Source organism: Thermothelomyces heterothallicus (genome assembly GCF_042370625.1).
Source record: "Thermothelomyces heterothallicus CBS 202.75 unplaced genomic scaffold P884_scaffold_3, whole genome shotgun sequence".
Taxonomy (NCBI): domain Eukaryota; kingdom Fungi; phylum Ascomycota; class Sordariomycetes; order Sordariales; family Chaetomiaceae; genus Thermothelomyces; species Thermothelomyces heterothallicus.
The window spans coordinates 198,872-226,183 of record NW_027192564.1 but is presented as its reverse complement, the minus strand read 5'-3'; the positions used below and the strand labels follow the sequence as shown (position 1 = coordinate 226,183).

The 27,312-nt window shown below is 59.6% G+C and overlaps 12 protein-coding genes across 12 annotated transcripts; 5 read left to right on the top strand and 7 right to left on the bottom strand.

Moving 5' to 3' along the window:
* Positions 1-52: 52 nt before the first annotated feature.
* On the top strand, positions 53-1,052 carry P884DRAFT_255212 (uncharacterized protein). Its single transcript, XM_069440970.1, has one exon. The coding sequence runs from the start codon at positions 110-112 to the stop codon at positions 836-838; it is 729 nt and encodes a 242-aa protein (XP_069300395.1). The 5' UTR covers positions 53-109; the 3' UTR covers positions 839-1,052.
* On the bottom strand, positions 1,053-2,535 carry P884DRAFT_217191 (Thg1 C terminal domain-containing protein). The gene is made up of 8 exons (XM_069439339.1): positions 2,443-2,535; positions 2,286-2,375; positions 2,093-2,224; positions 1,977-2,021; positions 1,694-1,866; positions 1,550-1,638; positions 1,389-1,493; positions 1,053-1,325 (listed from the first exon to the last, which is right to left on the bottom strand). Exons 1-8 carry the CDS (start codon positions 2,454-2,456, stop codon positions 1,107-1,109), a joined length of 867 nt encoding a protein of 288 aa, XP_069300394.1. The 5' UTR covers positions 2,457-2,535; the 3' UTR covers positions 1,053-1,106.
* Positions 2,536-2,914: 379 nt separating this feature from the next.
* P884DRAFT_266997 (SWD1-like protein) lies at positions 2,915-4,431 on the top strand (the record flags this gene model as incomplete). Its single annotated transcript, XM_069442068.1, has 2 exons — positions 2,915-3,273; positions 3,378-4,431. The coding sequence occupies 2 exons, from the start codon at positions 2,915-2,917 to the stop codon at positions 4,429-4,431; spliced, it is 1,413 nt and encodes a 470-aa protein (XP_069300393.1).
* Positions 4,432-5,264: 833 nt separating this feature from the next.
* P884DRAFT_75405 (uncharacterized protein) lies at positions 5,265-7,397 on the bottom strand (the record flags this gene model as incomplete). The annotated part of the gene is made up of 2 exons (XM_069446067.1): positions 5,265-6,731; positions 6,839-7,397. Coding segments are annotated over 2 exons (1,860 nt in total), but the record flags the coding sequence as incomplete, so codon positions are not given.
* A 42-nt stretch (positions 7,398-7,439) lies between these two features.
* Positions 7,440-7,987, bottom strand: P884DRAFT_255209 (uncharacterized protein). The gene has a single exon (XM_069440969.1). It carries the CDS (start codon positions 7,775-7,777, stop codon positions 7,499-7,501), a length of 279 nt encoding a protein of 92 aa, XP_069300391.1. The 5' UTR covers positions 7,778-7,987; the 3' UTR covers positions 7,440-7,498.
* Positions 7,988-8,595: 608 nt separating this feature from the next.
* On the bottom strand, positions 8,596-11,242 carry P884DRAFT_192470 (Bromodomain-containing protein; the record flags this gene model as incomplete). The annotated part of the gene is made up of 6 exons (XM_069437679.1): positions 8,596-9,023; positions 9,108-9,615; positions 9,683-9,941; positions 10,054-10,728; positions 10,782-10,882; positions 11,156-11,242. 6 exons carry the CDS (start codon positions 11,240-11,242, stop codon positions 8,596-8,598), a joined length of 2,058 nt encoding a protein of 685 aa, XP_069300390.1.
* A 1,193-nt stretch (positions 11,243-12,435) lies between these two features.
* Positions 12,436-12,980, top strand: P884DRAFT_266994 (regulatory subunit of cyclin-dependent kinase; the record flags this gene model as incomplete). The annotated part of the gene is made up of 4 exons (XM_069442067.1): positions 12,436-12,557; positions 12,617-12,761; positions 12,813-12,871; positions 12,950-12,980. The coding sequence occupies 4 exons, from the start codon at positions 12,436-12,438 to the stop codon at positions 12,978-12,980; spliced, it is 357 nt and encodes a 118-aa protein (XP_069300389.1).
* A 1,107-nt stretch (positions 12,981-14,087) lies between these two features.
* On the top strand, positions 14,088-16,772 carry P884DRAFT_75362 (endoplasmic reticulum Oxidoreductin 1-domain-containing protein). Its single transcript, XM_069446066.1, has 3 exons — positions 14,088-14,599; positions 14,721-16,393; positions 16,484-16,772. The coding sequence occupies exons 1-3, from the start codon at positions 14,483-14,485 to the stop codon at positions 16,590-16,592; spliced, it is 1,899 nt and encodes a 632-aa protein (XP_069300388.1). The 5' UTR covers positions 14,088-14,482; the 3' UTR covers positions 16,593-16,772.
* Positions 16,773-17,005: 233 nt separating this feature from the next.
* On the bottom strand, positions 17,006-18,025 carry P884DRAFT_170379 (U6 snRNA phosphodiesterase Usb1; the record flags this gene model as incomplete). The annotated part of the gene is made up of 3 exons (XM_069437304.1): positions 17,006-17,335; positions 17,486-17,719; positions 17,789-18,025. Coding segments are annotated over 3 exons (801 nt in total), but the record flags the coding sequence as incomplete, so codon positions are not given.
* Positions 18,026-18,375: 350 nt separating this feature from the next.
* On the bottom strand, positions 18,376-18,977 carry P884DRAFT_75282 (uncharacterized protein). The gene has a single exon (XM_069446065.1). It carries the CDS (start codon positions 18,846-18,848, stop codon positions 18,477-18,479), a length of 372 nt encoding a protein of 123 aa, XP_069300386.1. The 5' UTR covers positions 18,849-18,977; the 3' UTR covers positions 18,376-18,476.
* Positions 18,978-18,985: 8 nt separating this feature from the next.
* P884DRAFT_282633 (uncharacterized protein) lies at positions 18,986-21,443 on the top strand. Its single transcript, XM_069443609.1, has 3 exons — positions 18,986-19,150; positions 19,755-20,720; positions 20,808-21,443. The coding sequence occupies exons 1-3, from the start codon at positions 19,106-19,108 to the stop codon at positions 21,204-21,206; spliced, it is 1,410 nt and encodes a 469-aa protein (XP_069300385.1). The 5' UTR covers positions 18,986-19,105; the 3' UTR covers positions 21,207-21,443.
* A 3-nt stretch (positions 21,444-21,446) lies between these two features.
* P884DRAFT_217171 (CPSF A subunit region-domain-containing protein) lies at positions 21,447-27,039 on the bottom strand. Its single transcript, XM_069439338.1, has 5 exons — positions 24,741-27,039; positions 24,347-24,663; positions 24,095-24,268; positions 22,767-24,009; positions 21,447-22,634 (listed from the first exon to the last, which is right to left on the bottom strand). Exons 1-5 carry the CDS (start codon positions 26,947-26,949, stop codon positions 21,913-21,915), a joined length of 4,665 nt encoding a protein of 1,554 aa, XP_069300384.1. The 5' UTR covers positions 26,950-27,039; the 3' UTR covers positions 21,447-21,912.
* Positions 27,040-27,312: the final 273 nt, after the last annotated feature.

Genomic DNA, 27,312 nt, shown 5'->3' with positions numbered 1-27,312 from the left:
CCAGAACCATTCCAATAACACGACGAAGCCCCTCTTCCTCTCTCTCTCCCCCAAAAAAAAAAAAAAAAAAAAAAAAAATACCACCACGACCATAATAAGGTAGCCCGCCATGGACGCAGCCGCCCTCCTCAAAGCCCAGGGATGGCGGGGCAAGGGCTTCTCGCTGCACCCGACCAACAACGCCATCGGGCTGTCGAAGCCGCTCCTCATCTCGCGCAACACGGACGGCCGCGGGATCGGGCAGAACAAGCACTACACCAGCGACCAGTGGTGGCTGCACGCCTTCGACCAGAAGCTCAAGGGCCTCGACACGTCCAAGAAGGGCACCGTCGTGCAGTCGGTCACGCAGGGCAAGCTGGACGCCGTCGCGAGCAGCCAGCCCAAGGGGAAATACACGGGCGCGAGGGGCCTGTACGCGTCGTTCGTGCGGGGCGGCATGCTGGAGGGCACGATCGAGGTGAACGTCGTGGCGGACGGTGCGGCCACGACCGGCACGGCGACGGGCGAGTCCACGGACGCGACGCCCGCGACGTCCGACGACGGGAGGAGCGAAGAGTCCGTTTCCAAGAAGGAGAAGCAGAGCGAGTCGAGAGAGGAGAGGAAGGCCAGGCGGGCGGCCAGGAGGTTACGCAAGGCGGAGAAAGCCGCGAGAAAGGCGGCCGAGGCTAGGGCGGCGCAGAAGGCTGCGGAGAAGGCTGCGAAGAAGGAGCGGAAGAGGGCGAGGAAGGCGAGCGAGACAAAGGAAGAGAGGCGGGCCAGGAGAGCAGAGAGACGGGCACGGAAAGAGGAAAGGAGGAGGAAACGGGCGGAGGCTGCGCAAAAAGCCGACCAAGGATGAAAAGGGCTCGGACTGAAGATTCAAAGGCTAATATGTTCCCCCTTCGGCGCGAGCCGACTGGTGGCTCTTATCACTAGGCGCCGCTTCCTGATGCTCGAGCTCCCTACAGCGCACTTGGATGGGCGTGTGGCGGTTCCAGGTGCAGGAGGCCGCAGTTTTGCGGGCCTCTGCCGGCGACCCATCCGCGGCAGGGAGGTTGGGTGCGACAACAGCGAGCTATCTCGGCGCCGGATGGCGTTTGGATGGATGGCCGGGTTGTCTTACGGCCTCAGGGCTCCTTGGGTACTTTGCCCGGTTTGTTGGATAGCAACCAGGGCCGGCGGTCCCAGAAATCGTCCTTGATAATGTCAAGGTGTTGTACCACAATCCGCGCCTTTGCCCTTCGCTTCTTGTCGTTTTCGGTCTGTGTCTTGGACTGCTGCACCGGCTCCGCCAGATTGTCCACCTCGGCGGTGGTGTTGTGCGTGCCAGGTTCCACCAGCTCATACTGATCGCCTGTTTAGCTTCTGTAATGCCAACTAACCAACCTGGAGAGTCCAAAGCAACTTACATCCCGAAACACGACACTGCCCTTTTTGTACATTTCCGGTTCGTTGTTGTAGTTGATGCCGAATCTCGAAAACAGGATCTCGTTCTTATCCGCGGCATAGGTCCCCTAATGATTTCTCGAGTTAGTGACAGCAGTTCTTCGACGACAGCACCAGAGCTCACCTTTAAGGTCTTCTCCGCCTCTGTGGCATCGAGCCCCCCTAACTGGATGAGCGCCCAGAATGTCGTGTTGTAAAGATTGTTGATGTGGCCTTTCTGACGAGTTAGAGTCGGGCCACGGCATTACGAAGGGAGAGGAGCAATTACAGTCTACTTGTCTCCAACTCATGTAATCTCGCAGATTTTGCACCGTCGGATAGCACACAGCCCGGCCGTCGAAGCTCGGCAATGGGGGTGACAGAGGGGTATCCGGGAAGTGAACCGGCCAAAGATGGACGTAGTAGGCGGTGAAGGTCGAGACGACCGTCGAGATTAACTTGCTGTGTGGTTGTCAGCGTAAGAGACAGAGACACGAATAAAAGAAGGAAAACGAGAAAATAGCACCTGGAACAGAAAAGGCGCTCACTGTTGGGGGGGGGTTGTTTCCTACCTAGCGCGACGCTCAAAAAGACTGCAGCTCTTGTGGAAGACAAAACTGGGTGGGCATGTTAATCAGAGGCTTCCAAACCTAGCATTGACATCAATATGGATCAATATAGAACATACCTGTACTCATCGCTGACGCCATATGCAATGGTGATGTCTGGGAGCTCGGCCATGACTGCCCTGGCTGCCGCGTTCATGAGCTCGAGCGCCCGCTTGTCGTTGGGCTTCTCAAACGCATATTTTGCTGAGAACCTTGGGCCGCGGTTAGACATGTGGCTGTACGGCGTTGGATAATAACTGAGGTCGTCCGTACTTGGTAAACCCCCGGCCATCGATCCTGACCACGATCCATGTGTTTGGAAGGAGATTGTCGGTCTGCTCGAACTGCTTCACGTACTCGAACCTTGAAACGAGTGGAATCATGTTAGCTCTGGTTCACATCTCATCAAGTCATGCAGCAGCTGCCATACTTAGAATTTGCCATTTTCAAAGCAGCCTTATTTTATTGACAAATAGGTACAGTATGTGTGTTCTTCTTCTGTTTTGTACGTCTGAGGCATTCAAGGCAACCGATGCTAGGTGAATCGGGAAGAGGCACCTGCAGTCAAGTGCAACCCCACCAAACCCGCATTCATTCGAACCTTTGGGCGAGGTGGGGTCGGCTTGCGGGCGCTGCTTGGCATCTTGCCCCACAAGTCGAATCTGTGTAACCCCAGCCCGGCAGCGCTGCCCATCCCAGTAAACCTTCTCGTAACCACACTAGCGCGCGAATCCGTACGCTAGGTGACTCCAATAACGTTACCTTGTGTAGTGGAGTGGGGCGCCGCAGCCTTGCAGCAACGGGACCACGAATCCTCCTGGCCAAACTCGGCCTCGTCGCGACATCGATCCGCAAGCTTGTCTTGTCGTACTCTCTCCTCTCCAACCTCCACGGTCGTGGCCATGAATCTCCTCCTTTCCGACGACTACCTCCTCCAAGACTACCCAGAGAACATCACAAACACGATCCGGTCCGGACACTCGACATGCGTCCGATTCAACCGCAAGGGCGACTTTCTGGCCTCGGGCCGCGTCGACGGCACCGTCGTCATCTGGGATCTCGAGACCATGGGCGTGGCGCGCAAGCTTAGGGGTCATTCCAAGAATATCACGTCGCTTAGCTGGTCTCGGTGCGGGCGTTATCTGCTTTCGGCGTGTCAAGGGTGGAAGGTCATCCTCTGGGACCTGCAGGACGGGAAACGCTATCGCGAGGTGCGCTTCCGCGCTCCAGTCTATGGAGCCGAGCTGCACCCATGGAACCAGTGCGTGTCTCTCGATGGGCTCTTCTATTTCGCTTTTCGCTTTTTTTTTTTTTGAAAAAAAAGGAAAAAAAAAGAGTCCAAAGATAAGCTGACCGGTGAGACAGCCACCAGTTTGCCGCCGCCCTCTTCGAGGACCAACCGATGCTCGTCGATATCACGGAACCGGCCGAAGTGCGATATGTCCTGCCCTCGGTGCCAAAACGAACCAGCACCGAGACCGACCCGGCGCTGCGGGAGAAACAAGCCAAGGAGGATGCGAAGCACATGACGACAGCCATCGTGTACACGGCATCGGGCGACCATTTGCTGGCCGGCACCACCAAAGGGCGCCTCAACATCATCGACGCCAGGACGCGCAAGATCATCTACTCGGAAAAGATTGCGAGCGGCATCATCACGACGCTGCGGCTGACCGAGTCCGGCAAGGAGCTCCTCGTCAACGCGCAGGACCGGATCATACGGACCTTCATCGTGCCGAACCTCTCGGCGGCCGACCTGGACCCGGACACGATCCAGTTACCGCTCGAGCACAAGTTCCAGGACGTGGTCAACCGGCTGTCGTGGAACCACGTGGCCTTCAGCGCGACGGGCGAGTACGTGGCCGCGTCCACCTACAACAACCACGAACTCTACATCTGGGAGCGCGGCCACGGCAGCCTGGTGCGCATGCTCGAGGGTCCCAAGGAGGAGCAGGGCGTCATCGAGTGGCACCCCCACCGCGCCCTGCTGGCCGCCTGCGGGCTCGAGACCGGCCGGATCAACATCTGGTCCGTCACGACCCCGCAGCGCTGGTCCGCCCTGGCGCCCGACTTCGTCGAGGTGGAGGAGAACGTCGAGTACATCGAGAGGGAGGACGAGTTCGACATCCACCCGCAGGAGGAGATCCAGAAGCGGCGGCTCGACCAGGAAGACGAGGACGTCGACGTCCTGACGGTGGAGAACGGCGGCGGGATGGACGAGGACCTGGGCGCCTTCCGCATGCCCATCCTGTTCAACCTGGGCGAGTCGGACAGCGAGGAAGAGTTCGTCAACGTCTCGCTCGGGACGCTGCGCAGAAAGAGCCCAGGCGACCAGGACGAAGGGGACATGACGGGCGAGGAGCGAGGCTCGGGGAAGAGAGGCGGCGGCTCAGGCCGGGGACGAGGTAGGAAGAAGTAACATGCAAGGCAAGAAAACCAAACCAAATAGGCAGGCAGGCAGGCAGACGGGCAGGCACTCGAGCACCTCGGAGTTTTGGACCCGGAGAAGTCGACGTTGGGGCGATGGACAGTTCTTTGTCAAAAGTCGCGCCCGCCTCGCTGAGCGATCTGATCTGTCAGGACCGGATCACCAGGGTTTGATTCCGTCTAATCTGATCTTAGCCGTGGCCCTTCCAAATCCCCAGCCCGCTCAAGTTACCTAGCTGAACCAGTCCGTTCATCCTCTGCACCATTAAGACCTCGCTCGAGACCACCCTCGGATTTGGTTATCAGCGGGCTTGATTCCGCCGCGGAAGCCGCCAGGAGTTGCCTTGGTCCGGGAGGCATCGATAACCGGTATTCTGGGCGGGCTGAAGCAACCAAGGCCAGAGTTTCAAAAATAGCTTTGCAGGATGGGCCAAAGCGGATATGGCAAGCTCCAATGCTTGGCGATTTGGCATCGGTGGCTAGGGGAGTCCATGGCCACCATACTCCTTCATGCAGAGCAGGCCTGTCACACGGGACGAGATATGAGTCTCCCTTTCAAGGTCGAGAATCTCACCCTCTGCTGAGTCGGAACCTGGCCATAGCCACTGCACAACAAACAGCAGCCATCGTGCCCGACACCTCTACATCACAGTGTCTATATAAGTATTCACAACCGCAAAGGTCCTTGTTTCTGTCTCTGGCATCTAAACCTGCGGTCTTCCAGAGGTGTCTAGTTTTCTAAATCCATGGCATCTGTTGCTTTGTTTCGACAATGAACAGAAGCAGAAGCAAAGGAAAAGCGACTCAGTCGTAAATGGCATAAGTACAGTAAGTACATTCAACCAAACCAGGAGAAACAAGAGTCATGCTGACCTAAACCAGTTCAGCCATGGACGTCCATCTGGGGGCGGCGTCTCGACAGCAATCGCGGTGTGCGTCGCGTACTCGACGGGGACGTGAACGGTGACCGGTTTCCTTGTTCCAACCAATGTCAGGCCATCTTAAGGAGTCCCATCAAGGCGAGGAGGATGGGGGAGGATGGGGGAGGATGGACGTACCAGATGAGCTGCTCGGCAAGTGCTTTCGCCACGGCTTTCACGGAGGCCCAGCTCAGGTCATCGTGATTGAACGCCGAGCCGTGCCCTGTGGTGCTGTTTTCCAAGGTTCCACGCCGGTCAACACCGCCGACACTACCCAGGAGCCATCGCTGGCCATCTTCCAACAGACCGTCCAGCGAGCTCCTGGCAAAAGACGCAAAGTACGTGAGCATCCTAGAAGATGCGATGAAGATGGCGATAACGGTGATGAAGACCTCCATCACGAAGAGGGCCGCTTCCCGGACGAGATACCTGGCTACCTCCGCCGGAACGTGCCCGACATGGCGCAGCAACCCGTCGGCAGCAGTCGGGTCGTTCCCTGCCAGGAAAGCAAGCAGCAGCCAGATGCCAGCGATATACGCAGCCCAGCGAAGCGGCAGGAAGGCGATCCGGGCGCGCCTACGGTCCGTCTTCCGCACCCACTCGGCCAGGCTCGGGGACCTATCCCCAACCTCGCCGCGCTCGTCGACTCGGCCGTAGTAATAAACCACCCGGGACTTGGAGATGGTGGTGATGCTTTCCCCAAATGCGGTACCCGTGCGCGGGTCGATCTCGCCGACCGTCGCGAAGCGCTGCAGCATGGGCCAGAGGACGATTTGGACCTTGCCCATACGGGACGGACGGCGCCAGACGTCGTTGGCGCCCTGCTGATGATCCCCCGAGCCCTCCTGTCCATGACCATGACCATGACCGGTGACGAACCCGCGAACGGCCTCGAATCCGCTCCTGGCCGAGGCCAGCACGCCCGCCCCGCGATCTCGGGTTTCTCTTCTCTCACGCTGCGCGGCCAGCCGCCGAGCCCGCCGGCTCCTCCACTCCTTCTCGGCGGCGGCATCGGCGCGGGTGTTGGCGGCCTCGGAAGCCCGGTAGATGCGATTGTCGACGTTTGCTTGGTCGTTGTCCCACACCGTTCCCGGGACGGGCGACGAGAAGTGGAAGATGTTTTTCGACAAGCGGATGCCGAGGGAAAGGTATCCGGCCCGAGCGACGATGGTGTGCAGGTCCTGGTAGAAGCTGCGCAGCGATGCCGCCTGGCTGGCCGGGAAGTGCTCGTCCATGAGGCCAACCAGGGGCAGCAGCAACACCGTGATCTGGAGCGTGAGCTGGTCGACGCGCGGCCAGAACTCCGGAGTCAGGGTGTCGCCGGCCAGGAGGGTGCGGACACACTGCGAACGAAGGCCGGTGCGGTGGTAGCCTGGTCTCTCGGGTCAGACGAGACGGTGTCCCTCGAGACGGGATGAAAGAGAGAAAGAAATAAAGAAAAACAAAAAAAAAAAGAGGAAACAGGCCGACAGCACTCACCTTCATAATCAAGCGTGCACTCGTCCTGCGCCTCCAACATCCTCTTCTGCACCTTATCCGCCCCGAACAACAAGTCATCAAAGACCTCCATTTCCAATATCTTCCCAATCACTCCGGTCACCAGATACTCCCGCAGCCGCCTCTTGGTCAACAGCACATCCCACCCGCCCGCATTATCATCCTGCATCGCAACCTGGGCCACAAACCACAGAAACTGCTCCGACGACCCCGCGTCCGCCCAGACGCTGCCTTGCCATGCAGCAGCACCAGCAACAGGACCCCGAGTCCCCTCAAACGAAGAAGACGGGGACGAGGACGGCCCCTTCACCTGGTCCGCGAGATCTCCATACCTAAAATACGACGCCGCGAACTCCCCCACCTTGTCAAACAAGTCCTCATACACCCCCTCATACCACTCGCTCTCGAGCTCCCCGCCCCGCTCAACCGACCAGAGCCCTCTCCCTCCTCCTCCTCCTCCTTCTCCTCCACCGCCGGGACCCACGAACCGCGCCCGCGTCGGCCGCCACGACCCGCTAGTGAGCTCTTCCAGCCCGCGCCGCCGCCCTCGCCCTCGCCCTCGCCCTCGCCCTCGCCACCACCACCAACACCACCACCTCCTCCGCGACGACGACGACTCTGCGTTGGTGGGAGGCATCGGGGCTACGCCGCCTCGGCGTCTGATGTTGGTGGGGGCGGAGGCTGATGAAGAGGAGGATGAAGAGACGGAGGTGGTAGTGAAGGGTTGTTGTTGTTGTTGTTGTTGTTGTTTCTGAGTCCTCGTCCGCGAGCTCCGGGAGCGGGTGCGACTTGCGACGCCGCCGCTGGCGACAGCAGCAGCAGCAGCAGCAGCAGCAGCAGTAACAGGGGGAGCTGCTTGGGGTGAGTGGCTATACGAGGACAGGGCGCGGGCAAAGTTGGAGTTGTGCCCGAAGCCATCATCGGCAAAGGAGCCGTCTCGGAGCTGAAAGTCGCTAGCGTCCATGTGAGGGCCGTCGACTTGGAGTGATTGGTGGGTTTGGACTGATTTGGAGCTATGCTGGTGTCAGGGGGTTGTTGTGCCCCTCCTTGGAATAAAACAAGCTGAGGTGTTATTACAGCATTGGAAGTGTAGAATAGAATAATATATAAAAAAAACCAAGGAGTTCTTAATGGGTCATGGTTTTGTTCATCTGATATGGTGGGCAAGACAAAGAGGTACCCAAGTTAGGACGGGAAGCGGAAGCCTCGCTCAGAAAAAAAAAAAAAAAAAGAGGGATAGGCCCGGATAGGGAAAAAATGGTGCAGGCATCGCCTCTCGATGAGGACCGCATCCGGAGGAACGCAAACAAAGGGAGCCGTCAACCCCGAACGCCGCCCTCATCCTGTGGTAAGGGATCGATCAAGCAGCATTCCAACCCCCCCCCCCCCCCAAAAAAAAAGCCCAGCCTGGGAGACAAAAGCAGAAAGGAAGAAAAAAAATAAGTCTTGATTCCACTGCGGGCACGGTAGATCTACAGTGCATAAAATATCAACAAAACCAACCGACCACCCGACCTCTGACACCCTCTCCCCAGTAAAGCGGCCGTAAAATAACGCAGACAGAGGCACACCGCCATTGTCCCAAACGCCAGAACCTAGCCGAGCCGCTAACCTTGCCCTCATGATATCCATACAGTGTTTGGGGCCCGACATTGTAACATCCCCGCGGCTTTGAGCGATACAACTTCTCCCCTGCCCCGATAGCAAAGCCGAGGCGCTCTCTCGGGGGGATGGGGTTACTATACCCTGAGGAGCTGCACATTGAGGACGAGTTTCTCGACCTCGCAGTCTGCGCCATTTGGCAGCCTCTGCCCCTTGGGGAGGCTGGCAATGACCGTGACGGCGATGATGTTTGTGACGGGCTGCAGAACCAAGTCGAAAACGATCGGGTTGGGAGGCAGCGGATCATCGTCAGCGGGCACAGGAGGGGCTCTACCAATCGTCTGCCCGTTGACCGTCACGAACATGCGGTACTGCCGTCCCTGCTGCTCGAACGGGGCCAGGCGCGGGATGAGCTGCAAGCGGCTGTGGGTGGCCGGGATGTGCGTCGTGAGGTTCTGGTGCGCTTCCTTCGGGTGGGCGGGGATTTCGAGTCTGAACTTGGGGTCTATGACGAGGGTAGGATGTGTCCGGATCAAAACGCTCGGCAGGAGGGCATCGGCAACACCTAGTCGCAAAAGGTTAGGATGACGACCCCTAAGATCAAACGGCTCCCCTCCCAAGACCTGGGAGACATGGGGCATGAACATACCTCTACCGGGAGCACGATACTTGAAGTCGTAGATGGGTGGCGCTGGAGTCGGTGTCGGTCCTGATTGTGCATGGCCATTCTGCAACTGTTGACCGGGGGGCTGCTGGAAGGACTGCGCCGGAGCCCCCGCTCGGTCTGTACCATTGACGGCACCTGGCACGTTGCCATTCGGCCCTGCGGCTTGCTGGGCGCCTGCAACCGCGGGACGTGGAGAAGCCACGGCGCCGGGCACCGTCTTGGCACTGTCGCCCTGAAAACCGGCGGTCGCCGCGTTCGCCGGAGGAAGGGTGCGGTTACCGTCAGTACCGCCTGAATCGCTTGACCGGCCTGTTGGTGGCGCAGGAGAAGCGGCTGCTGTGCTGCTCCTGGACCCCCCGACGTGTATTGTGATCTTTTTCGAGCCGAGCACCGGAGTTTCCTGGCCAGGAGTCATTTTCAGCTTGATCTTGGGCTGAGGCGGCTCCTGTACCACGGCCTTTGCTTCGTTCAGCTCGGCTTCGAAGCAGTTCTGGTTCGGTCACTGGTTAGCTCCGCGCCAGCCATTAAACCACACAGATGCCACCAGTCATACATACCTTGAGCTCCGTCGCTAGCGTATGGATAACGCTCCCCTCCTCGTTGTAGAAGTGCGCATTGGTCCAGAGCAGGCTCGCCTTTTCTTCAAACGCTGCCCAGCTCTTGAAGTCGCTAACGCCGGTCGCAGGTTGCCGGCCATGGATACCCTTGACCAGCTTCTGCAATCCCTTCAGGGAGAGGGGCGATGTGATGACGGCAAAATAGTCCTTGTAGCTGCGTGGCGGCAGGTTGATGAAGTCCAGGAAGTACGGGTCCCCCCTTGTCTCGGTCAGCAGTCAAAAAACAAAACCAACCAGACGTATTCATTCCATTCCAGTTTACGCAAAAAAAAAAAAAAAAAAAACGTCCAAAGTTGGAAGGCCAAACTCACGATTCGTCAGGCTTCCGGATCAGCTCCTCGACAATCTTTTCTTGGGCTTGCTGGAAGGTGAGCCCTTTGTACGGCACCCCCTCGTACTCGTGGTCGGCTCTGACCCTCCCGCTCTTGTCCACCTTTCTGGCTTGTTCCGACCCGGCCCTGGCAGGACGGCCGGGCCCTTTCCTCTTGAGGACAATCCTTCTCGAGCTCCCGTCATCCTCGTCTTCATCCTCTTCGCCGTCAGCGTCTTCCTCGCCCTGCGCATCCTCTTCTCCCTCGGCGTCCTGGTTCCCAGCCTTTTGGTTCTCAGTCTCCGTGCGTTCCGCCGTGGCAGTGAGAGCTGCCACCTCTGGTTCAGGCTGCAGATCATTGGGGATCGGGGTTGCTTGACAGCTGTAGCCGGGAATAAGTTTGTACGCCGGGTTCGTCTTGGTCATGTAGTTGCTCAACGCCTTCCGCACGCGCTCCGCATCTTCAAAGACCTCCGAATTCTTGGGATAGAACTCTTTCGCATTGGTCACCATGCGCTTGAAATAGCTCTCGAGCTCGGACAGGTTCTTGAAATCCTGGTTGTGGAGCTTTCTCTCAATGATTTTGAGAGAGATTGGCATGCGGATGCGCTCGTAATACTCCTTGTTCGTCTCCCGAGGGAGGAGATTCTCGAAGTAACTCGCCACAAGACGGCCGCTGTGGTCGGGAATCAGCATGCGACGGAGGAAAACGAAGGCCAGCAGAAGTACCTTTTGTCCTTTGTCCTCCGAATCGTTTCGAGAAAGTGTAGGCCATAAGCGGTCGTGGACTCGCGTGTCTCGCCTTGCAGGAGGTTGTAATCGGACGGTTGCTGTACTCGCAGTTAATCTACCTGCTTCACAGTCACAACAAAACACATTGGTCGCGTGTGTGCAAGCCAACGGGAGGCCAGTAGGCCATACTCCAGGGCGCCCGAGATTGTAGTCGCACCCAGAGCCAAACCCCAACTGAGAGCGGCCACGCCAACTGACAGGTCCGAACCTCGCGATGATCGAGCGCTTGGGCCAGGCATAACTCGGAGGAGAGAAAGGGGGGGGGGGGGGGGGGGGGGGGGGGGGGGGGAGATTGGCCCATCGAAACTTACTCCTGGCGTCTTTAGTCGTTTTGTGGCCCGATCATCGCCGTCCGCGATGCCAGCCCCAGAGGAGCTCGCCTTGCGTTTGTGGTCCATCGCGCGACACCACCAATTCGGCCCCAGTTAAGCGTCGCGTCGAAGGACGGTGAAGCAGAAATGGTGCACCTCGCTATCGGCTGAATGCGATGGTGTCACCAACTGTCGCTGTCGCCGAGACGCGGATTAGCTGCCGGTCGAGACGCGTCTATGATGGATGTTGGCAAGCGCAAAGGCTCGAACGGGGTTTCGGCAGATGAACTCGCCAGGGTCAACCAGGTCGGCGGATCTTGGAAAAAGCGAGCGAATCGGGTGGCAAGTCCTAAAGGATGACTGCGTAAACCGCGTGCATGAAAGCCGGGCAACAGAACCCGTCGTCAACAAGTACGGATTAGATGTGGCCGGGCTGGGGACATGGTTCGCCGGCGTTGTATGTGCGCCTTTGCAGCTCACTGCAACGCGATCCGACAAGGGGCGTGAAGGGACTTGGCATGCGATATTGGGGAAATGGCCCACAGTGCGACAAGCGCTTGTAACTGCCTATATGACTGAATGGCTTGCTCGGCCCAAGGTTATCAGTACGCAACACACAGTTGACGTACCTACAGTCTCTTCAGGTGGCCTCTTCCGCTGCATTGAGTATTCATGAGAGGCTTTGGCGTGTTTTTGGACGGCTCTGATGGTCCTCTGGCGGTTGGATTCCAGTGCGCATGTACGGAGTACTTGCCGCAATTGGCACTTCTATTGGCCTGTGCTTGAAGCCCACATGGGTCGGAGGGGTTAAAATTTTAGCGTCTGGCAAGAGCGGCAGCTCCCTCCAGAGGCCAAGCGCACGAACGACTGCGATTTGTTTATCTTCGACCGCTTTCTCAGAACCATCACCTCCACATCGAATTTCACTCAACGCCAGCCGAGTCGCGCGCGCGAAAGCCAACATCGTACCACGTCTTGCAAAACCTACCTACGTCTACACCAAAGACACGAATATCAAGTGCACCTCCAATTCTTCTTTCTGACATCCTGATTTACTACCAAACCGCGTTCCTCGGTCGCGCATTAGCCCACGTCCCCGAGATCGCCGCAAGCCAACTGGTACAGAAGGCATACGCGCGATTCCGAATAGCTTTCCGAGCCTCGGTCGCGCCGTTCCAGCTTCGGAGTGAGAAGCCTCAGCCAAGGGCACCACAGCGATCGCGCACACCGATAGCACCACCACCCCTTTCCCGTCTTTAAGTGCCACGGCAGCCGGAAAGATGTCGAATGCAGAGCTTATGGGCATTGATATCAGCCGTCGCAACCGGGTTCCGCGGCCAGTGACAGAGGAGGAACGCGCGCGCCTGGACGAGTTCATCGACTCGATACACTACTCCACCAGGTCTGTTTTGGTGTGAAGGCGATTCTTAACTGGGTAGCACAAACTCTAACCCGTTCTAGATACTCTGACAACGAGTTTGAGTACCGGCACGTGCAGCTGCCCAAGGCCATGCTCAAGGCCATCCCCCCCGAGTACCACGACAAGTCGAAGGGCACGCTCAAACTCCTGTGGGAAGACGAGTGGAGGGGAATGGGGATCACACAGGTCCGTCACCCCGCACCGGGCGAAGAGTCGGGCGTAACTGACGCTGAATAGAGTCTTGGTTGGGAACACTATGAGGTTCATGAGCCGGAGCCCCACATCCTCCTCTTCAAGTAAGCCACGGCCGCGCTTTGCCTCTTTCTCTTGCTTTCTCTTGATTGATCTACAGGAACGCTAACACAACTCCCTAGGCGTCCCCTGAACTACCAGCCACCGCAGTGAGGCAAAATATTGGGCCCGGAGAAGACAAGAATGAAGCCTGAGTCTCCGCCGCGTTTCGCATTATCATGGCAACCAACGACCGTACAGCCGTCAACAACATTGCATAACTACAACGCCTACGGTACTGGGGGAGTTAGTAGACGTCATGAGCCTTTGAATTGGCTGATGCATGAAGCGCACGCCTGATCCGCAACCTGCACTCAACGAGATCCGGATGCGTGCGGTGTGATTTGGACAGGGGAGTCAATCACAGGATATGGAGAAGCGGGGCCGCCTTTGGATCGGAACACCGATCCGACGGCCGGTTGAGGATCGCATGGGGTTGATAGAGGAGGAATGGAATTGCGTCTAGGGCAGGGCAAGCTAGACTAGACGCCTTCCGAGATGCTGCCTTTGTTGGTTATCACGTTATGTACTGGATCAACAGCAAATAGCAATAACACAGTTTGACCAAGATTGTGTGCCTTGGATGATGATGATGATGATGATGATGATGATGATGCTCTGTCTGCTTGCTCTTTGCAGTGTGCTGTGGATGCCAACGACTTAAGAAGAAGGTGGCATGACTGAAGAACAGAACACACCTGGGAGATAAGGCACCCATTTTACCTAAGGCGGAAGGCACGACCACAGCAGACTGGGAGATTACGAGCATGAACAACTTGCTTGATGAACCAAGGTACGAGGTATGTACATACATAGGACGAACCATCTTACCGTACTTATTTAGAATACACGTATCCGTATCCCAGCGAGATAAAAAAACAAGGCTCGACGGCCGACAAGGACAAGCTTACCAACCATGCATCGCGCTGGATCTCTGGAAGCGGATCCGGAAATGGGGCAATGCGACGCCACTTTCCGCCGGAAAGGATGGAACATCGGAAGGTTTGGGACCTTTTAATCAATCAGCGTGCGGCAGGTCGTTCGGTCGGCATTTCAGCATCTGCTGATCTTCCGTTTTGGACACATTTCAACTTTCCCACACGGGCCCCTCCCCCGCGTCTTCCGACATTTAAAAAACCCAGGGACATCTTGGGATCGGCCCCGAGTCGACGTCCCGGCCTGTCCCTGGCTGAACATAGCAGACCCTGATATTTTTGGAAAGGTTGCCCCCTCGCTTTTTTGGGAGAAAGATTTCAGATCCCCTTTGGTCCCTGCATTTCCAGAACCCGCCAAGCAATTCTTCGCTGGCCGCCGATCCCTGTGCAGTGACCTTGATAGGATCGATAAAAGGACCCGATAAGCGGCCTCCTGCCGAGTGTCCTCTTCCGGCCGCCACGAATCAACATCGGACCCCTTTCTCTTGGGACTCTGACGTTTCAGGCCAGGTCTCCGGACCGGATCCAACCAGACCGCAATCGAGCTTCGGTTGCCCAGACCGTCAAAGACGGTCCAAACGTTTACAGTACCACAACACAACGACCGTGGCCATAAGCCCGCGACTTCTCAAACGACCCGAGCGAGCGACCGCGACAACTGCGCCGCTTTCCTTCAGTGCGATGATGAAGTCGGCCAGTCGCCTCTTTTACCTGTCGGTGTTCGCACTCTGGGGACCGCAGGGCTGGTGCCATAACCCAGAATCGGTCTCCTCGCCTTCTTCTCAAGATGACTGCGCGGTATGCACCACTCTTTAGTCTCATTGCCTTTTTTGGCCCGCTCTGCGCTGCCCTGTCGCACTGCTCCGCGGCGGCGGCGGCCGAGGTCCGCTTCTTCCGTTCTAACGGCTCCGTCTGGCAGATCTCACCCAAGGCCATCGTCAGCGACGCGTGCGCTTCCTACTCGACGCTCGAGCGCCTGAACCGCAACGTCAAGCCGGCCCTTGACGAGCTGACACGGACGACCGACTTCTTCTCACATTACCGAGTCAACCTCTTCCACAAGAAATGCCCGTTCTGGAACGACGAGAATGGCATGTGCGGCAACATTGCCTGCGCCGTCGAGACGCTCGACAACGAGGAGGACATCCCGCCGGTATGGCGCGCCAGCGAGCTGGGCAAGCTGGAGGGCCCGCGCGCGAAGCACCCGGGAAAGAGCATGCAGAAGGAAGAGCCGGTGAGGCCGCTACGGGGCGGGCTGGGGGAGAACGTGGGGGAGACCTGCGTGGTCGAGTACGACGACGAGTGCGACGACCGGGACTACTGCGTGCCCGAAGACGAGAGCGCAACCTCCAAGGGCGACTACGTGAGCTTGCTGCGCAACCCGGAGCGCTTCACCGGCTACGCGGGCGACGGGGCCAAGCAGGTCTGGGACGCCATCTACCGGGAGAACTGCTTCCAGCGGAGCTCGTTCCCACACTCGGCGGCGCTCGGTAAGGACACGTCTCCCAAGGGGCCTGCGGCCATGGACTTCAAGGCCGTGCTCGAGGCCGCCGGCCGGCAGCAGGCCCTCGAGGAGCAGCGGCAGCACAATCCCCTGACCCCCTTCGTGGCCAAGACCGGATACGAGCACGAGGACGAGTGCCTCGAGAAGCGCGTCTTCTACCGGGTCATCTCGGGCATGCACGCCAGCATCTCGACGCACCTGTGCTGGAACTTCCTCAACCAGACGACGGGACAGTGGCAGCCCAACCTCGGCTGCTACATCAACCGCCTGCACAAGTTCCCGGACCGCATCAGCAACCTCTACTTCAACTACGCGCTCCTCACCCGCGCCGTCGCCAAGCTGGGCCCGTACCTCTCGCAGCAGCAAGACTACACCTTCTGCCTGGGCGATCCCGAGCAGGACGCCGTGACGCGCACCAAGGTGATGGCGGTCACCGAGAGGGCGGCGAGCGTGCCGCAGACTCTCGACGAGAGCCTCATGTTCAAGAACGGCGAGGGCCCCTCTCTCAAGGAGGACTTCCGCAACCGGTTCCGCAACGTCAGCCGGCTGATGGACTGCGTGGGCTGCGACAAGTGCCGCCTCTGGGGCAAGCTGCAGACGGCCGGCTACGGCACCGCCCTCAAGGTGCTGTTCGAGTTCGACAACAACGACCCGCCGTCCGTGCCCGCCCTGAAGCGCACCGAACTGGTCGCCCTGTTCAACACGTACGCGCGGTTGAGCAACAGCTTGGAGGCCATCCAGAAATTCCGGAAGATGGTAGAGCAGCCCGAGACCGAGACCGAGACCGGGACCGAGACCCAGACGGAGGCCGAGGCGGCGGCGGCGGACAAGTTCGAGGAGCGGCTCAAGGAGGCCGCCAAGACCAGCGTCATCCCCGACAGGGCGAAGAAGCCGCGACACGCCGTCGGCCCCCCCGAGTCGCCGCATGCGGTGCCGTCGGGGCCCGTCAATGAGGCGCGCGACAAGGATGACGATTCGTCCGCTTACGAGAACCGGACCCTCAAGGAGGAGTTCGACGACGAGCTGGATAAGGTGATCAGGACGCTAAAGTTTGTCCTCACCCGATGGGTCACGTTCCCTGCGACACTGTAAGTCCTCCCCCCCGGGGCCCCCCAGTACATACCGTCTTTGTCAAGTAGAATATTACCCGACTGGGCTAACGCATACTCTCTGTGCAGGTGGCATATCGTCACATGTGAGCTGCGGCGGTTGTGGCAGTCCTTTATCGGTCTGCCCGTGTCCCCGAGGACGTGGACCTTTGAAGCGCCTCGGGTAGACGAGCTCTGAGGATTATCTGGTGTTCATATATATATTTTTCTTCTCTGGGTGTTGTAGTTTTACATAGCATTGCATCAGGTACCGCATGCGTAGGACTCGGACGGAGTTGGGCGTTCCGGACAATCTGTTTTACCGCCGCTGTCAGGTCAAACCTCGGGGTGCTCTTTTTGGGTGGTTGGGCATGCCAGAGTCACAGCACTTCAGGAAAGCATTTTCTTGCAGTTGTCGGCATGGCGAGCATGGCGATAAGGAATGGGGTGGTGTAAATATATTTCGAGTTGCCGTCTGCGAGCGGGACACCGCCGCATCAATCTACCGTAACACAATTCTCCCTTCTTGCCCTATCTTCTTGACTGACTTGCAAAAGGTCACAAGCCTAGCAAGTTTTTTGTTCCCTTCCCAATCACCTTCTTCCCACGCTGCTCGAGGGCGACGTGAGTGACAACGTTCCCGATCTTGACCTTGACGCCCTCAACAGGAATCTCGATCTCCCGTATCTTGTCGATGATTTCTTGGCTACCAAACACCCGCTCGGTCGCCCGCACCAGTTCTTCGGTCGGCTCGGCAAACGACCACGCAATCGACACGTGAAATGCCTCCCCGACCCGCTTGTCTGCCTGGTCCACGGCCTCCTCCTCGGCCCACCGGTACAGCGCCGGCTGGCCATGCCTCTCCGCCACCTCGTTGCACCGCCGCAGCAGCTCCGTCAGCTCCGGGTTTACGTTTCCCTCCTCCTCCTCCCCCTCCTCCTCCTCGTTGTCGTCCCTGCTCCTCCGACGAGCATCACCGTCACTACCACTCCCACTACTGCTATTGCTATTGCTATTGCTGCTGCTGGTATCATTGCGGCTACTACGACTACTGCTACTACTACTGCTGCTGCTGCTGCTAGCGCTGCGCACCCTCAGAACCAGGAAGGACCGCCCGCTCTCGGTCGTCCGGTGCCATTCGACCCTGCTGCACCTCAGCGAGAACGACGTCACCCTTCTTCTGCTTCCCCCCCCTCCCTGCCCCCTGCCGCCGCCACCCGCCAGCGCGGCTTCGAGTTCGCTCAGGAATTGAGCCTTCTGCTCCGTCGAGAGGGCGAGCGGCCGCGACAGGCTGACGTGCAGCGGCTGCGGCACCCCGACGTCGCTCTGCAGGAACCCCGTGATGGGTTCGGGCCCGGGTCCGGTGTCTCCTCCTTTTTTGGGGGGAACGACGACGTCCTGCGGCAGTTGCAGCTCCACCTGCTGCTGCTGCTGCAGGCGGGCGAGCAGCTCGCAGAGGAGGGCGTGGACGGGCGGCGGGGGCCGCCACTCGACGTAGACGTGGCTGGGCCAGAGGCCGGGGACGTGGGGGATCTGGCGGGTGCGGCCCTGGTGCAGGGCCGGGTCGTCGCGGGGCGCGGTGCGGACGGTGGAGGCGTACAGGTCGTGGAAGGCGGGCGGGAGCGGCGGCAGTCGGGGGGTCGGCGCCTTCGTCGCGGTAGTGGTAGTGGTGGTGGTAGTGGTGGTGGTATTGGTGGTGGTGGTGGTGGTGGTGGTGGTTAAAGTAGATCCGGACCCGGACGCCGCCGGCACGGGATGGCGGGGTGGGGATGCCGTTCTTGGCCGCTTCGTCTTCGGGGGCGACGGAGTGTCGTCCCGGAGGTGCTCGGTGCTGGCGGCCGAGGCGTCGTCCGAGTCCGAGGCGTAGTCGACTAGCGGCATTGGGCAGGGAATCAACGACGTCTCGAGGCTGCCCTGAAATTGATGACCCAGTCTTCGGTAATAACCCTTCTTTTTGGGCCTGCGGCCCGGCTGATGTTGCGGGCTTTATTTTTTTGCTTCGTTTCGTTTCTGTTTCTGATTCTGTGTGGGGCGGCGCGGTCCCGGCGCAGGTGGCCAAAGGGGGCCGATGCTAGTCGCCGTTTCACGGCCACGTTCTAGAGTTGCAACGGTGCGATCCGGGACCCGATTGCAACGACGCTCCGGAACCCCCTCCCCCCGCCCGAACAGCGACCGCGGAGCAAAACAAGCTCGACCCACGAGTCGACTTGATAGCTCCTGAAAGCCGGGTTTGGCTGCGAGATGCAGTGCGTTTTTGCTCAATCCTCGTCTCTCTTTTTTTCTTCCACCCAATTGGATGCGCGTCCAACCGATGGGACGGAACCGCCAGGGTCTCGTGGCCTGGACCCCTCCTCCGGCTCAAACGGCGGGCACTTGGTTCTTCAAGTGGAGTGGGCTTGCGGATCATGAGGTCAGGTCGGACCTCGTTGGTGGTTTGGCTGTGGCGACAATCCATGGTCGCACGAGTTAACCATCATCTTCTGGCTGTTCAAGAGGAAGGCATCAAACCTTTTCTTCTTTTCTTCACAATTCCTCAACGACCTGTCGCTCCCCCATGTTAGCAACATATGAGTGCAAAATTGGTGTATACGGAGAAAGTGCACACTACGCACGGAATAACTACAGTGCAACTTCCTTGGTACTGCCGAGTTCTACGCCCCACTTCTACAGCACTTACAAGCGCTGCTTGGCCGTTGCGGCTACTACGTTAAGATGGAAGGCAGGAGTCCCCATGGCATCTCCATCAACAAGCAATGTGTGAGCTCTCCTTCTCCTTCTTCCCATCGGTTATCGCGACCCTGCTCCAGATCCCATTGCGTTGATATCGAGAAGATGCCGGGCAAAATGCCATCTCGCCGAAACCCGTTTCCCGCATCGTCAAAGCTGGTGTTTTTATCACCTTCCCGTTTCTCTTGAGCGACTTTTCCGAGAAATTATTTCTCGATATTTCTTTGCTTTTTTTAGAAATTCCCACCAGAAGCCTCTCTATGAATTATACCATGAGCCTCTTATTCACAGTATGAGTCTGACGCGGCCTCGGGGGGAGTGGCCCACTATTACGACACCACGTCTCGTGTGGCTGCCGGGATAATGGCCGTCGCTGGCAATTGCCCTCTTGAGTTGCGTCACTCCATTCCACTTCCACGTCCCATCGTGGAACCAGGGAATGAAGTTGCCAAGTCCCAGGCACACCTTTGTCGAATTTCCTTTCTCTTAGGTCCAGGAGCCGCCGGGAAAGCCGCTTTTTTGCCCTTTTTAGACCCAAATTGTTCTTCTTCCGTCTCATACTGGTGTCAACTTTCCATCCTTCATCGTCATCATAACGAGACGCTAACACATAACCTCTTATATCCCGCCACAGGCATCCGACTACATACTCGGTCCTCTCTACGACCCGAAGCCAAGCCAGGTGTGTGCCATTTATCCGGCACCGTCCACGGTTCATCCGGACCATCCCGGCCAGGCGCACAAAGCGACTGCCGTTGAAGATTCGGACGACGACGAGCTGCCTTTTTTGCGCCGTGTCCTAGGCCCCCGGGCCAGCAGCGTAAAGCGCAAACCTCTTCCGCCTTCTGTCGTACACTCCCAGTATCCACCACTCTCAAGTCTGGAGCGGAAGCGTTCCCTCTATACTGCCAGCCCGCCGACTACTCGCTGGAACCAGGGTACTATCCTGGTCAGAGCCAATAGCGTATCATCCCCCAAGCCTGGCGTAGACGCAATGGCTGCGCTAGGAGATCAGAACGTGTCCCGGCGCCGTGCCACTTCCCTCGCCGCGCGCTATCCGGACGACAGGTCCCACCCTCCCCCCGCGATGCTCACCAATGAGCGGAGGGCCAAAGACGGCGGACAAGGAACCCGTCCACGCCGGGCCAGCTCGCTCAGGGAGCGGTACCCGGGCGACATGTCCCACCGCCCACTTGCCATGCTCACCCGGGAATTCCGCGCCGCAGACCGCGCGCCGCACCTGCACAACCGCCACCGTCAGCAGCCTCACGATACCATCGACGCGCTAGACGTCACCGGGCCCGTCCCTGGCGTCTATCACCATGGCGGTCCGTTCGACGCCGCCATGAAGGCGCGCAACCTCGACAAGAAGTATGCCCCCCTAGAGGCCGTCCGGAGCACCAACATCGAGGCCCTGAAAGCCACACCCTCCGAGTTTGTGAAAGACTCGCTGGTCAAGCACGTTCCTCTTCAAGGGACGGCCGTCATCCCCCCGGGCATGAGGGACTTTTCCGGACGCACAATGCAGTACGAAGAAGGCGCAGACTTGATGCGGGAGGAAGATGCCGAAGGCGGGCCGTACAAGCGGTGGGACCATATGGTAAGTTAACTACCATAGTTTTCGATTTCCGCCCAAGTTTCTGATATATCACTGACGGGCCACCGAACTAACAACGACCTTAACCAGCGCTACCGCGACGACGACCTCAAAGGGAAGGGCGAGCCCTCCTTTTCGCAGGACCAAGCCCGCCGCGGCAAAGCCTCCAACGCCTTCCACTCGGGCAGCGGAAACGTGTACTATGAGATGCGATCCCGGGGCCAAGGTAATCGCGGCAACGGCGGTGGCGACGGCAGGCCCAAGGAAGGCGGCACTGCCCACGTCCGCCAGCGCAGTTTGAGCGCCAATGGCGCCTATCAGCGCCTGCCGCCGGGCATAGTAGATGACAGTGGTGATGATGATGGTTACGGAGGCGACTCGTCCGGCCTGGGAAGGAGCAATACTACCGGGAAGAACATCGCTCAGAGTCTGAAGAGGCGGTTCGGGAGCCTGAGGAAGAAGCGGGCCGGTGACGAGGCGGGCTCCTGAGACCCTTCTGGCCGGGTTTGGCATGACTTATATGTGCGGTTCGGAGGACTTGTGATCGCTTTGGAAACTACTAAACTGCTATAAGGGTGGGCTTGGCGGCAACTGGACTTGATTAGGTCTGCACTTCAGCTATAGACGGGGTACATGGGATGTGTTTACCGGTATGAGTTGTATTTCGTATGGTTTTGATCTTGTCACAAAGTAGGACGGCAATCAAGGATGTTTTGACCTTGTTCGTTTCTGGGTTGTCTTATGTCCAGTCAACAAATATCAGGTGCTGCTCGTGGCCTGCGACAGTTAAGACTCTGCAGCCCAAGACAGAAGTAAAAGTAGCCCACCATTATTGGCCTCCATAATAATAGCAATGACATCGCCAATTAGATGATACATGATGACCGTGTTCTAGCTAGCGCTATGATCCTCGGTAGGTAGGTAGCAACGTTGGATAACATGTCAAAAGACGCCAAGAGAGCTCCTTGCAGCTCCTTTTTATTATTCGCCTAATCTTCCACGCAGAATTTTCCTCCACCTCTTCTTCACACCCGTGATTTGACGCTGCGTCATCGTCCTCGTCGTCATCGCCGTCGTCGTCGGAACATTCTCAGAACACCCCCCCCCACACACACACAAACATATATATATATATCCGCACTCTCTTCCGCGCCAAGGAAGGTGTGCGGGGCCCGGCGGGGGTTGGGGGCTTAAATCAGAAGTAGCTCAGCCCGGCCCAGCCGAGGACGCCTTCGAGCTCGGCCCTGACCTCGCCGACGCCGCCAGCGTACCCGGCACGGCCGGCGAGCTCGACGCGACGGGCCATGCCGAGCTCGGTGAAGCGCTGGAGGAGGGCGCCGTCGACGATGGTGCGGCCGACGCCGGCGTCGACGCCGGGGACGACGGCCGAGGAGGAGGAGGAGGAGGACCACGGGGACGAGGACGAGGCGACGCCGTCGGGCAGGCGGTAGCCGCGCGGGTTGAGACCGGCCGCGTGCGGGAGCGAGCCGGCCAGCTGCGCGGCCAGCGACGAGAGGCGGCGGTACGCCGACTCGGGCAGCGCTCGCAGCGCCGCCAGGACGCCCGTCGGCGCCGCGAGCACCAGCACGTGCGGGCGCGGGGACGTGAGCGCGGCGGCCGCCCCCGCGTTGGCTTGCTGGTGGTCTTTTGTGGCCTGCTGCTCGCGGCTTTGGGTCTGGTTTTGGTTTTGATGATTTGACGACGAGGTGGAGGGGAAAAAGGGGGAGGAAGGGGAGGAGGGAGAGGAGGAAGAAGAGGAGGAGGAGGAGGAGGAGGAGGAAGGGTCGGCTGGTTTGCGGTCTCGTTCTTGGTCGGCCGGGGTGGTGACCGGAAGGAGGAGGGACTTGGTCGGGTGGTGGGCGCCCGTGTTGAAGGTGGTGCGGTGCAGCAGGAGGTGGCCCTGGAGGGATTTTGGATCTGGAAGAGCACACAGATAACAAAGGTTAGTCGTCTGGAACCGAAGGGAACAGGGAGAACAAAAAAGGCATGAACGAAGCAGAAACGATTAAGGAATGGCGAGTGGGGAAAAAAAAGGGGGGGGGTTCTTACGCTCTGGATCAAACTGCAGGATGTGGATGTGGCCGTCGGCATCGCTCACGACGATGAAGAGCTCCTTGCCGTCGGGGAGGAAGTCGGCGTTGAGGACCTCGAGCCTCGTCGCGCTCTTGCCGAACAGCATCATCTTGTAGGGCTCCTCGGTGTAGCCGGTGAACCAGACGCCCTTGAAAGCGTCAGCCATGAGACACAGGCCGGTGCCGGGCAGCTCCTTGGCGGCCGTCACGTAGCAGCTCATGTCCATGAAGGCTACGGGCAGCAGGCTGCCGTCCTCCTTGAGGCCGCGGACCATGCACTTCTGGCCCTGGGCGACCAGCATGAGACCCTGGGTGCCGATCTCGGACAGGGCGGTGACGGCGCCGCGGGGGATGTCCTCCTTGGCGATCAGCTTCAGCTTCTTGCTCGTCTCCGGGCGGCCGGGCTGGGGGATGACGTCGACAATGTCGTAGACGTAGACGCGGCCGCGGGTCGGCAGGTCCTCGCCCTTGGTGAGGGCCGTGCCGACGGCGATGAGCTGCTTCCGCTCGTTGGTGAACTCGGACACCTCGAGGCCCAGGCACTCGACGCAGAGGACCGTCTCGCAGGGCTCCATCTGGATCGAGTCGACCACGGTCCAGGTGATGGGGCTCACGAGCTTGAGGTTGCCGCGGTCGACGGTGGGCTTGAAGGCCAGGTTCTCGCGCGCCCACTCCTTGTGGTAGTCGTCGTCCTTGGGCAGCTCGAACGGCTCGGGCGTGTTGCAGCCGACAACGTAGCTCTGCATGGGCGGGTGGTACGCGGCGGCCGCGATGTCCTCCCCGATCGGGATCTTCCTGACCGCGAGCCCGAGCTCCGCGTAGCTCCAGTCCTGCGGCAGCTGGGCTACCCGCGCGATGTCCCGCGAGTCTGCGTAGATGAAGCCGTGCTCGCAGCCCTCGGTGTGGAAGGGGCTCATGGCTATCACGCCCGTCCCCTGCAGTGGCAGCACTTTGGGCACCGACTTGGATGACTTGATGATGAAACTCGGAGACGCGCCGGGCAGGAACACGGTGCTGTACCCCCCGACATTGGCGCACCTACGCATCGAGAGGAACCGGGGCTGGTGCGTCGCCTCGTCTTCGTCTGCCTCCTCTGGACTCTTGGCGAAGACCGTGTTCGGGAGCTTCTGGAAGAAGAGCGTCTTGGAGAACTCGAGGCCGGACCCCGTGTTATACCGGAACGGTTGGTACAGGGTGAGGTCGTCGTTTGCGTGGCGAAGCTGCGGCACGTCAACCATTGTCCACTAGAGGAAAGAAAAAAAAAAAGGGGGGGGGGGCAGCAAGGGATGGACAAGGTTGTCATACGATGAGATGCGGCGATTTGTGCGTCATGTCCCCGAGATCCGCAACGAGAATCTCGGCTATGGTCTCCTTTGCCGTCCCTTTCCTCGCCGCGTAGTCGGCCGAGAGCCCTGGGGGAATATAGGACAGCCCCTCGGCGACATAGACCGGTTTCGACAGGTCGGGCAGTCGATATATCTGTCTCCATGTCAGAAATCAACCAAGCCAAACCACAAGGCAAGGAAAGGGGGGGGGGGATTATCGGGGCGCGCTTACATGCAGGGCGCCGCTGGCGTTCAGAAGGAACATCAGCACGCTTTGAGATAGCTTGCCCCCTTTCCCTGGCGCTTCCTCCGCAAAGGCGCCCGTAGTGTCGGCGTACAAGCAGCCGGTGAGCCACTTGGTAGAAGCCAAGATCGGGTCCTCCTTGTCGACCTCCTCGAGCTCGTTGCTGCTGTCGACCTGGGCGATGAAGGCGCTCGAGTCGTCCCGGATGATGAGAAGGAAGGGATCCACAATGCTCGCGCTGACCGCACGGGGCTCCGCGCCGGTCTCCTCATCGAGCATGGGGACGATCTGGCTGAGACCAAAGTCTGGCCGGCGGACGCGTCAGCCAAGAAAAAGTAAAAAAAGAAAAAAAAAGAAAAAAAAGAACAAATAAGAAACTCACCGCCGTCGTAGCATCGGACTTCGGACTTGAGAATCTGAATGATCCTGCTGCCTCTGCCCATGGTCCCCGCCTCGATGGTGATACCGGCTGCGGGGTCGAACTCGGTGCCGCCGAGGCCCTCGAAGCCGGCGGCGGTCAGGGCGTACACGTCCGACTTCTCGTAGCCGTCTAGGTCGACCTTGGCGACGATCATGAACCGGTCGTACTGGCCGGCCGTGTCGTAGTCCTTGGAGAGGGAGTTGCCGGCCTTGTCGCCCTGGAGGCTCTTGGGGACGGGCTTCTTGGCGCAGACGGTCCAGAACCCCCTCGCCTCGGGGAACTCGAAGCGGCCGATGACCCTCGGCTGGATGGCCAGGTTCACGGTCGCCAGGGCGGCCGACTTGTCCCGGCCGACGGCGCAGACGAGGTTCAGGTCGCTGCGGACGCCGGCCGAGTTGCGCTCCTCCTCGCTCCCGGCCAGGTAGACCGGCTGGCTGTACGTCAGCGCCTGGATGGGCGCGACGCTGAGGAGCCGGTCGTGGACGCGGAAGCTGACGTCCCCGCTCAGGAAGCTGCTCGCGGCGGAGACGGGCTGCTGGCGGGGCGCCGACTCTTCGCCGTACAAGTCGTCTTCGTCCTCTTCGTCCTCGTCCTCGTCCTCCCCCTCCGCCACCACGTCCTCGTCTCCCTCGGCGAGCTCCGCACCCTCGGCATCCACACCACCGCTGCCGGCGCCGGCGGCGGCGTCCCTGGCCCGGAGTCTCCTCCGCCCGGTCTGGGCCTGTGTCTTGGCCCAACCGAGCAACAAGGAGTCGCCCTCCTCGCGCCCGGCGAAGACGGCGTTGCGGCCGATGCGCGAGAGGGTGGAGACGCGGCCGGGGATCAGGGACCCGCCGGCGGATTCGGGGAGCATCTTGATCTCGAGGCCGGAGACGGTGCGGCCGTCGATGCGGAAGGTGACGACGGCCGCACGGCCGTCGTTGAGGACGACGAGGAGCTCGCCGAGGTCGGGGGTGAGGACGTCGATGGCGCAACCCTCGAGGCGGAGGTTGAGGTCGGACTGGTCGACGAGGCCAAAGTTGGTGCACTGCCTGGTCATGGGGTTGACGGCGACGCCGTTGGGCTTGCCGGACTGGTCGACGTGGATCAGCTCGTTGGAGCCGACGAGCAGGGCGCCGCCGACGGGGGCGGGCAGGGGCACGACGCGGAAGAGGTCCTGGGGCAGGCCGGAGACGGAGAGGATGGTGGTGGAGGCCTTCTGCTGGAGGTCGAGGGTGAAGACCATGTAGACGAGATGGTCCTTGCGGCCGAGCGCGTTGGAGGGCGCGGTGGCCGAGGCGAGGATGCCAAAGGTGGGCTCTCTGTACTCATGCAGGAAGGCCAGGTGCACAGGATGGAGCAGGCTTGGGTCAAGATTGGAGAGTCGGAGGACAAAAGAGGGTGAATATGGTGTGTCTTCTATGTTGCTAGCTCCGTTCACGACAGCGTTCGACGACGGGTCCTTTTCCGGGCGCGGACCGTCCAGCTCCTCATCCCAGTCACCCATGTCAATGTCCTCATCGGCCTGCCTGAAGGGCAGGATGGCCAGGTTCCTGGCGCCGAACTTGAGCGCCGCGCACCTGCTGCCCGGGTCCGCGACCAGGAAGTTGACGTAGTGGCTCAGCGGCGCCGCCCACGGGCTGCCCTGGAGCTCTTCCTGTTCGTAGTAGTGGATCGATATCGTGGACAGGGTGTGCTGCTCGGCGTCCCACTCGACCAGACTGAGCCGCGCATCCCTGAAGGCGATGAGGAGCGAGTCGCATCCATGAGCCGCATGGCCCGCATGGCCCGCATGGCCCGCGCCGCCGTCGTGGCTCCTGTTGGCCTTGGGCGTCCTGATCCGGGCGAGCCCCGTTACCGTGCCCGCGAGCGGGAACTCGGCGACGAGGACGAGCTTGGTCGTGTTAGCGCGGTCGGTCCTCAGGCCCAGGCTGTCGCCGCCGAGAAAGGATGCCTCGAGGCCATCGTCGTCGTTGGCCAGCCGGCTCTCGTACTGCGCGGCGCTGCGGGTGCGGTTCCCGCCGATGCCGGTCTGCGATGCATCGAGCTCGGTGGCAACGACCTTTGTCCTGAATATCTGGAGAAGCGACGACTTGGCGACGACGAGGTTCGTGCCCTGCCCGGGGATGAATTGCAGCGTCGTCGAATGCGTCACGGCCGTCGGCGGCGTCAGCTCTGTATAGCACTGCATCGCGTATGCCTCCGCCGCATATCTCTCCACTTGGGGAGGATTAATTGGCGTGAAATGCGCGTGCTGAAAGAGTGTGGATGGGGTGCTTTCTTTCTGCTGTTGAAGCTTCGAAACTCGGGAAGCTTTTGAATTGAATTGGGTAACCTCAGCAGCCAACGAACGAAACTGATTGGCCGTCGCCAGGAATCGCTGCCCGCCGCCAGGTTCGAGGCCCCCGCGTTAGTGTGCTTGGCCCAGGGATTCCAAGTTACCACAAGTAGCTAGTGTAAGTACTGGAATTTGTGAATAAACCTGGCGTAAAAGTACTAAAAAGTACGGAGTAGTCTAAATCCGTATCCAACTAGTTACGACATTACCTGACGC

Coding starts and splice junctions, on each gene's coding strand:
- P884DRAFT_255212 (XM_069440970.1), top strand. CDS start 110: ATGGACGCAGCCGCCCTCCTCAAAGCCCAGGGATGGCGGGGCAAGGGC.
- P884DRAFT_217191 (XM_069439339.1), bottom strand. Junction 1,494..1,549: donor AGGCGGAGAAGACCTTAAAG/GTGAGCTCTGGT, acceptor AGAAATCATTAG/GGGACCTATGCCGCGGATAA. Junction 1,326..1,388: donor GCAGTGTCGTGTTTCGGGAT/GTAAGTTGCTTT, acceptor ACAGGCGATCAG/TATGAGCTGGTGGAACCTGG.
- P884DRAFT_255209 (XM_069440969.1), bottom strand. CDS start 7,777: ATGATGGCTTCGGGCACAACTCCAACTTTGCCCGCGCCCTGTCCTCGT.
- P884DRAFT_75362 (XM_069446066.1), top strand. CDS start 14,483: ATGATGAAGTCGGCCAGTCGCCTCTTTTACCTGTCGGTGTTCGCACTC. Junction 14,600..14,720: donor CTTCTCAAGATGACTGCGCG/GTATGCACCACT, acceptor TCCGTCTGGCAG/ATCTCACCCAAGGCCATCGT. Junction 16,394..16,483: donor GTCACGTTCCCTGCGACACT/GTAAGTCCTCCC, acceptor CTCTCTGTGCAG/GTGGCATATCGTCACATGTG.
- P884DRAFT_75282 (XM_069446065.1), bottom strand. CDS start 18,848: ATGGATTGTCGCCACAGCCAAACCACCAACGAGGTCCGACCTGACCTC.
- P884DRAFT_282633 (XM_069443609.1), top strand. CDS start 19,106: ATGGAAGGCAGGAGTCCCCATGGCATCTCCATCAACAAGCAATGT. Junction 19,151..19,754: donor TCTCCATCAACAAGCAATGT/GTGAGCTCTCCT, acceptor ATCCCGCCACAG/GCATCCGACTACATACTCGG. Junction 20,721..20,807: donor ACAAGCGGTGGGACCATATG/GTAAGTTAACTA, acceptor GACCTTAACCAG/CGCTACCGCGACGACGACCT.
- P884DRAFT_217171 (XM_069439338.1), bottom strand. CDS start 26,949: ATGCAGTGCTATACAGAGCTGACGCCGCCGACGGCCGTGACGCATTCG. Junction 24,664..24,740: donor AGTCCGATGCTACGACGGCG/GTGAGTTTCTTA, acceptor TCCGCCGGCCAG/ACTTTGGTCTCAGCCAGATC. Junction 24,010..24,094: donor ACAAATCGCCGCATCTCATC/GTATGACAACCT, acceptor GACGTGCCGCAG/CTTCGCCACGCAAACGACGA.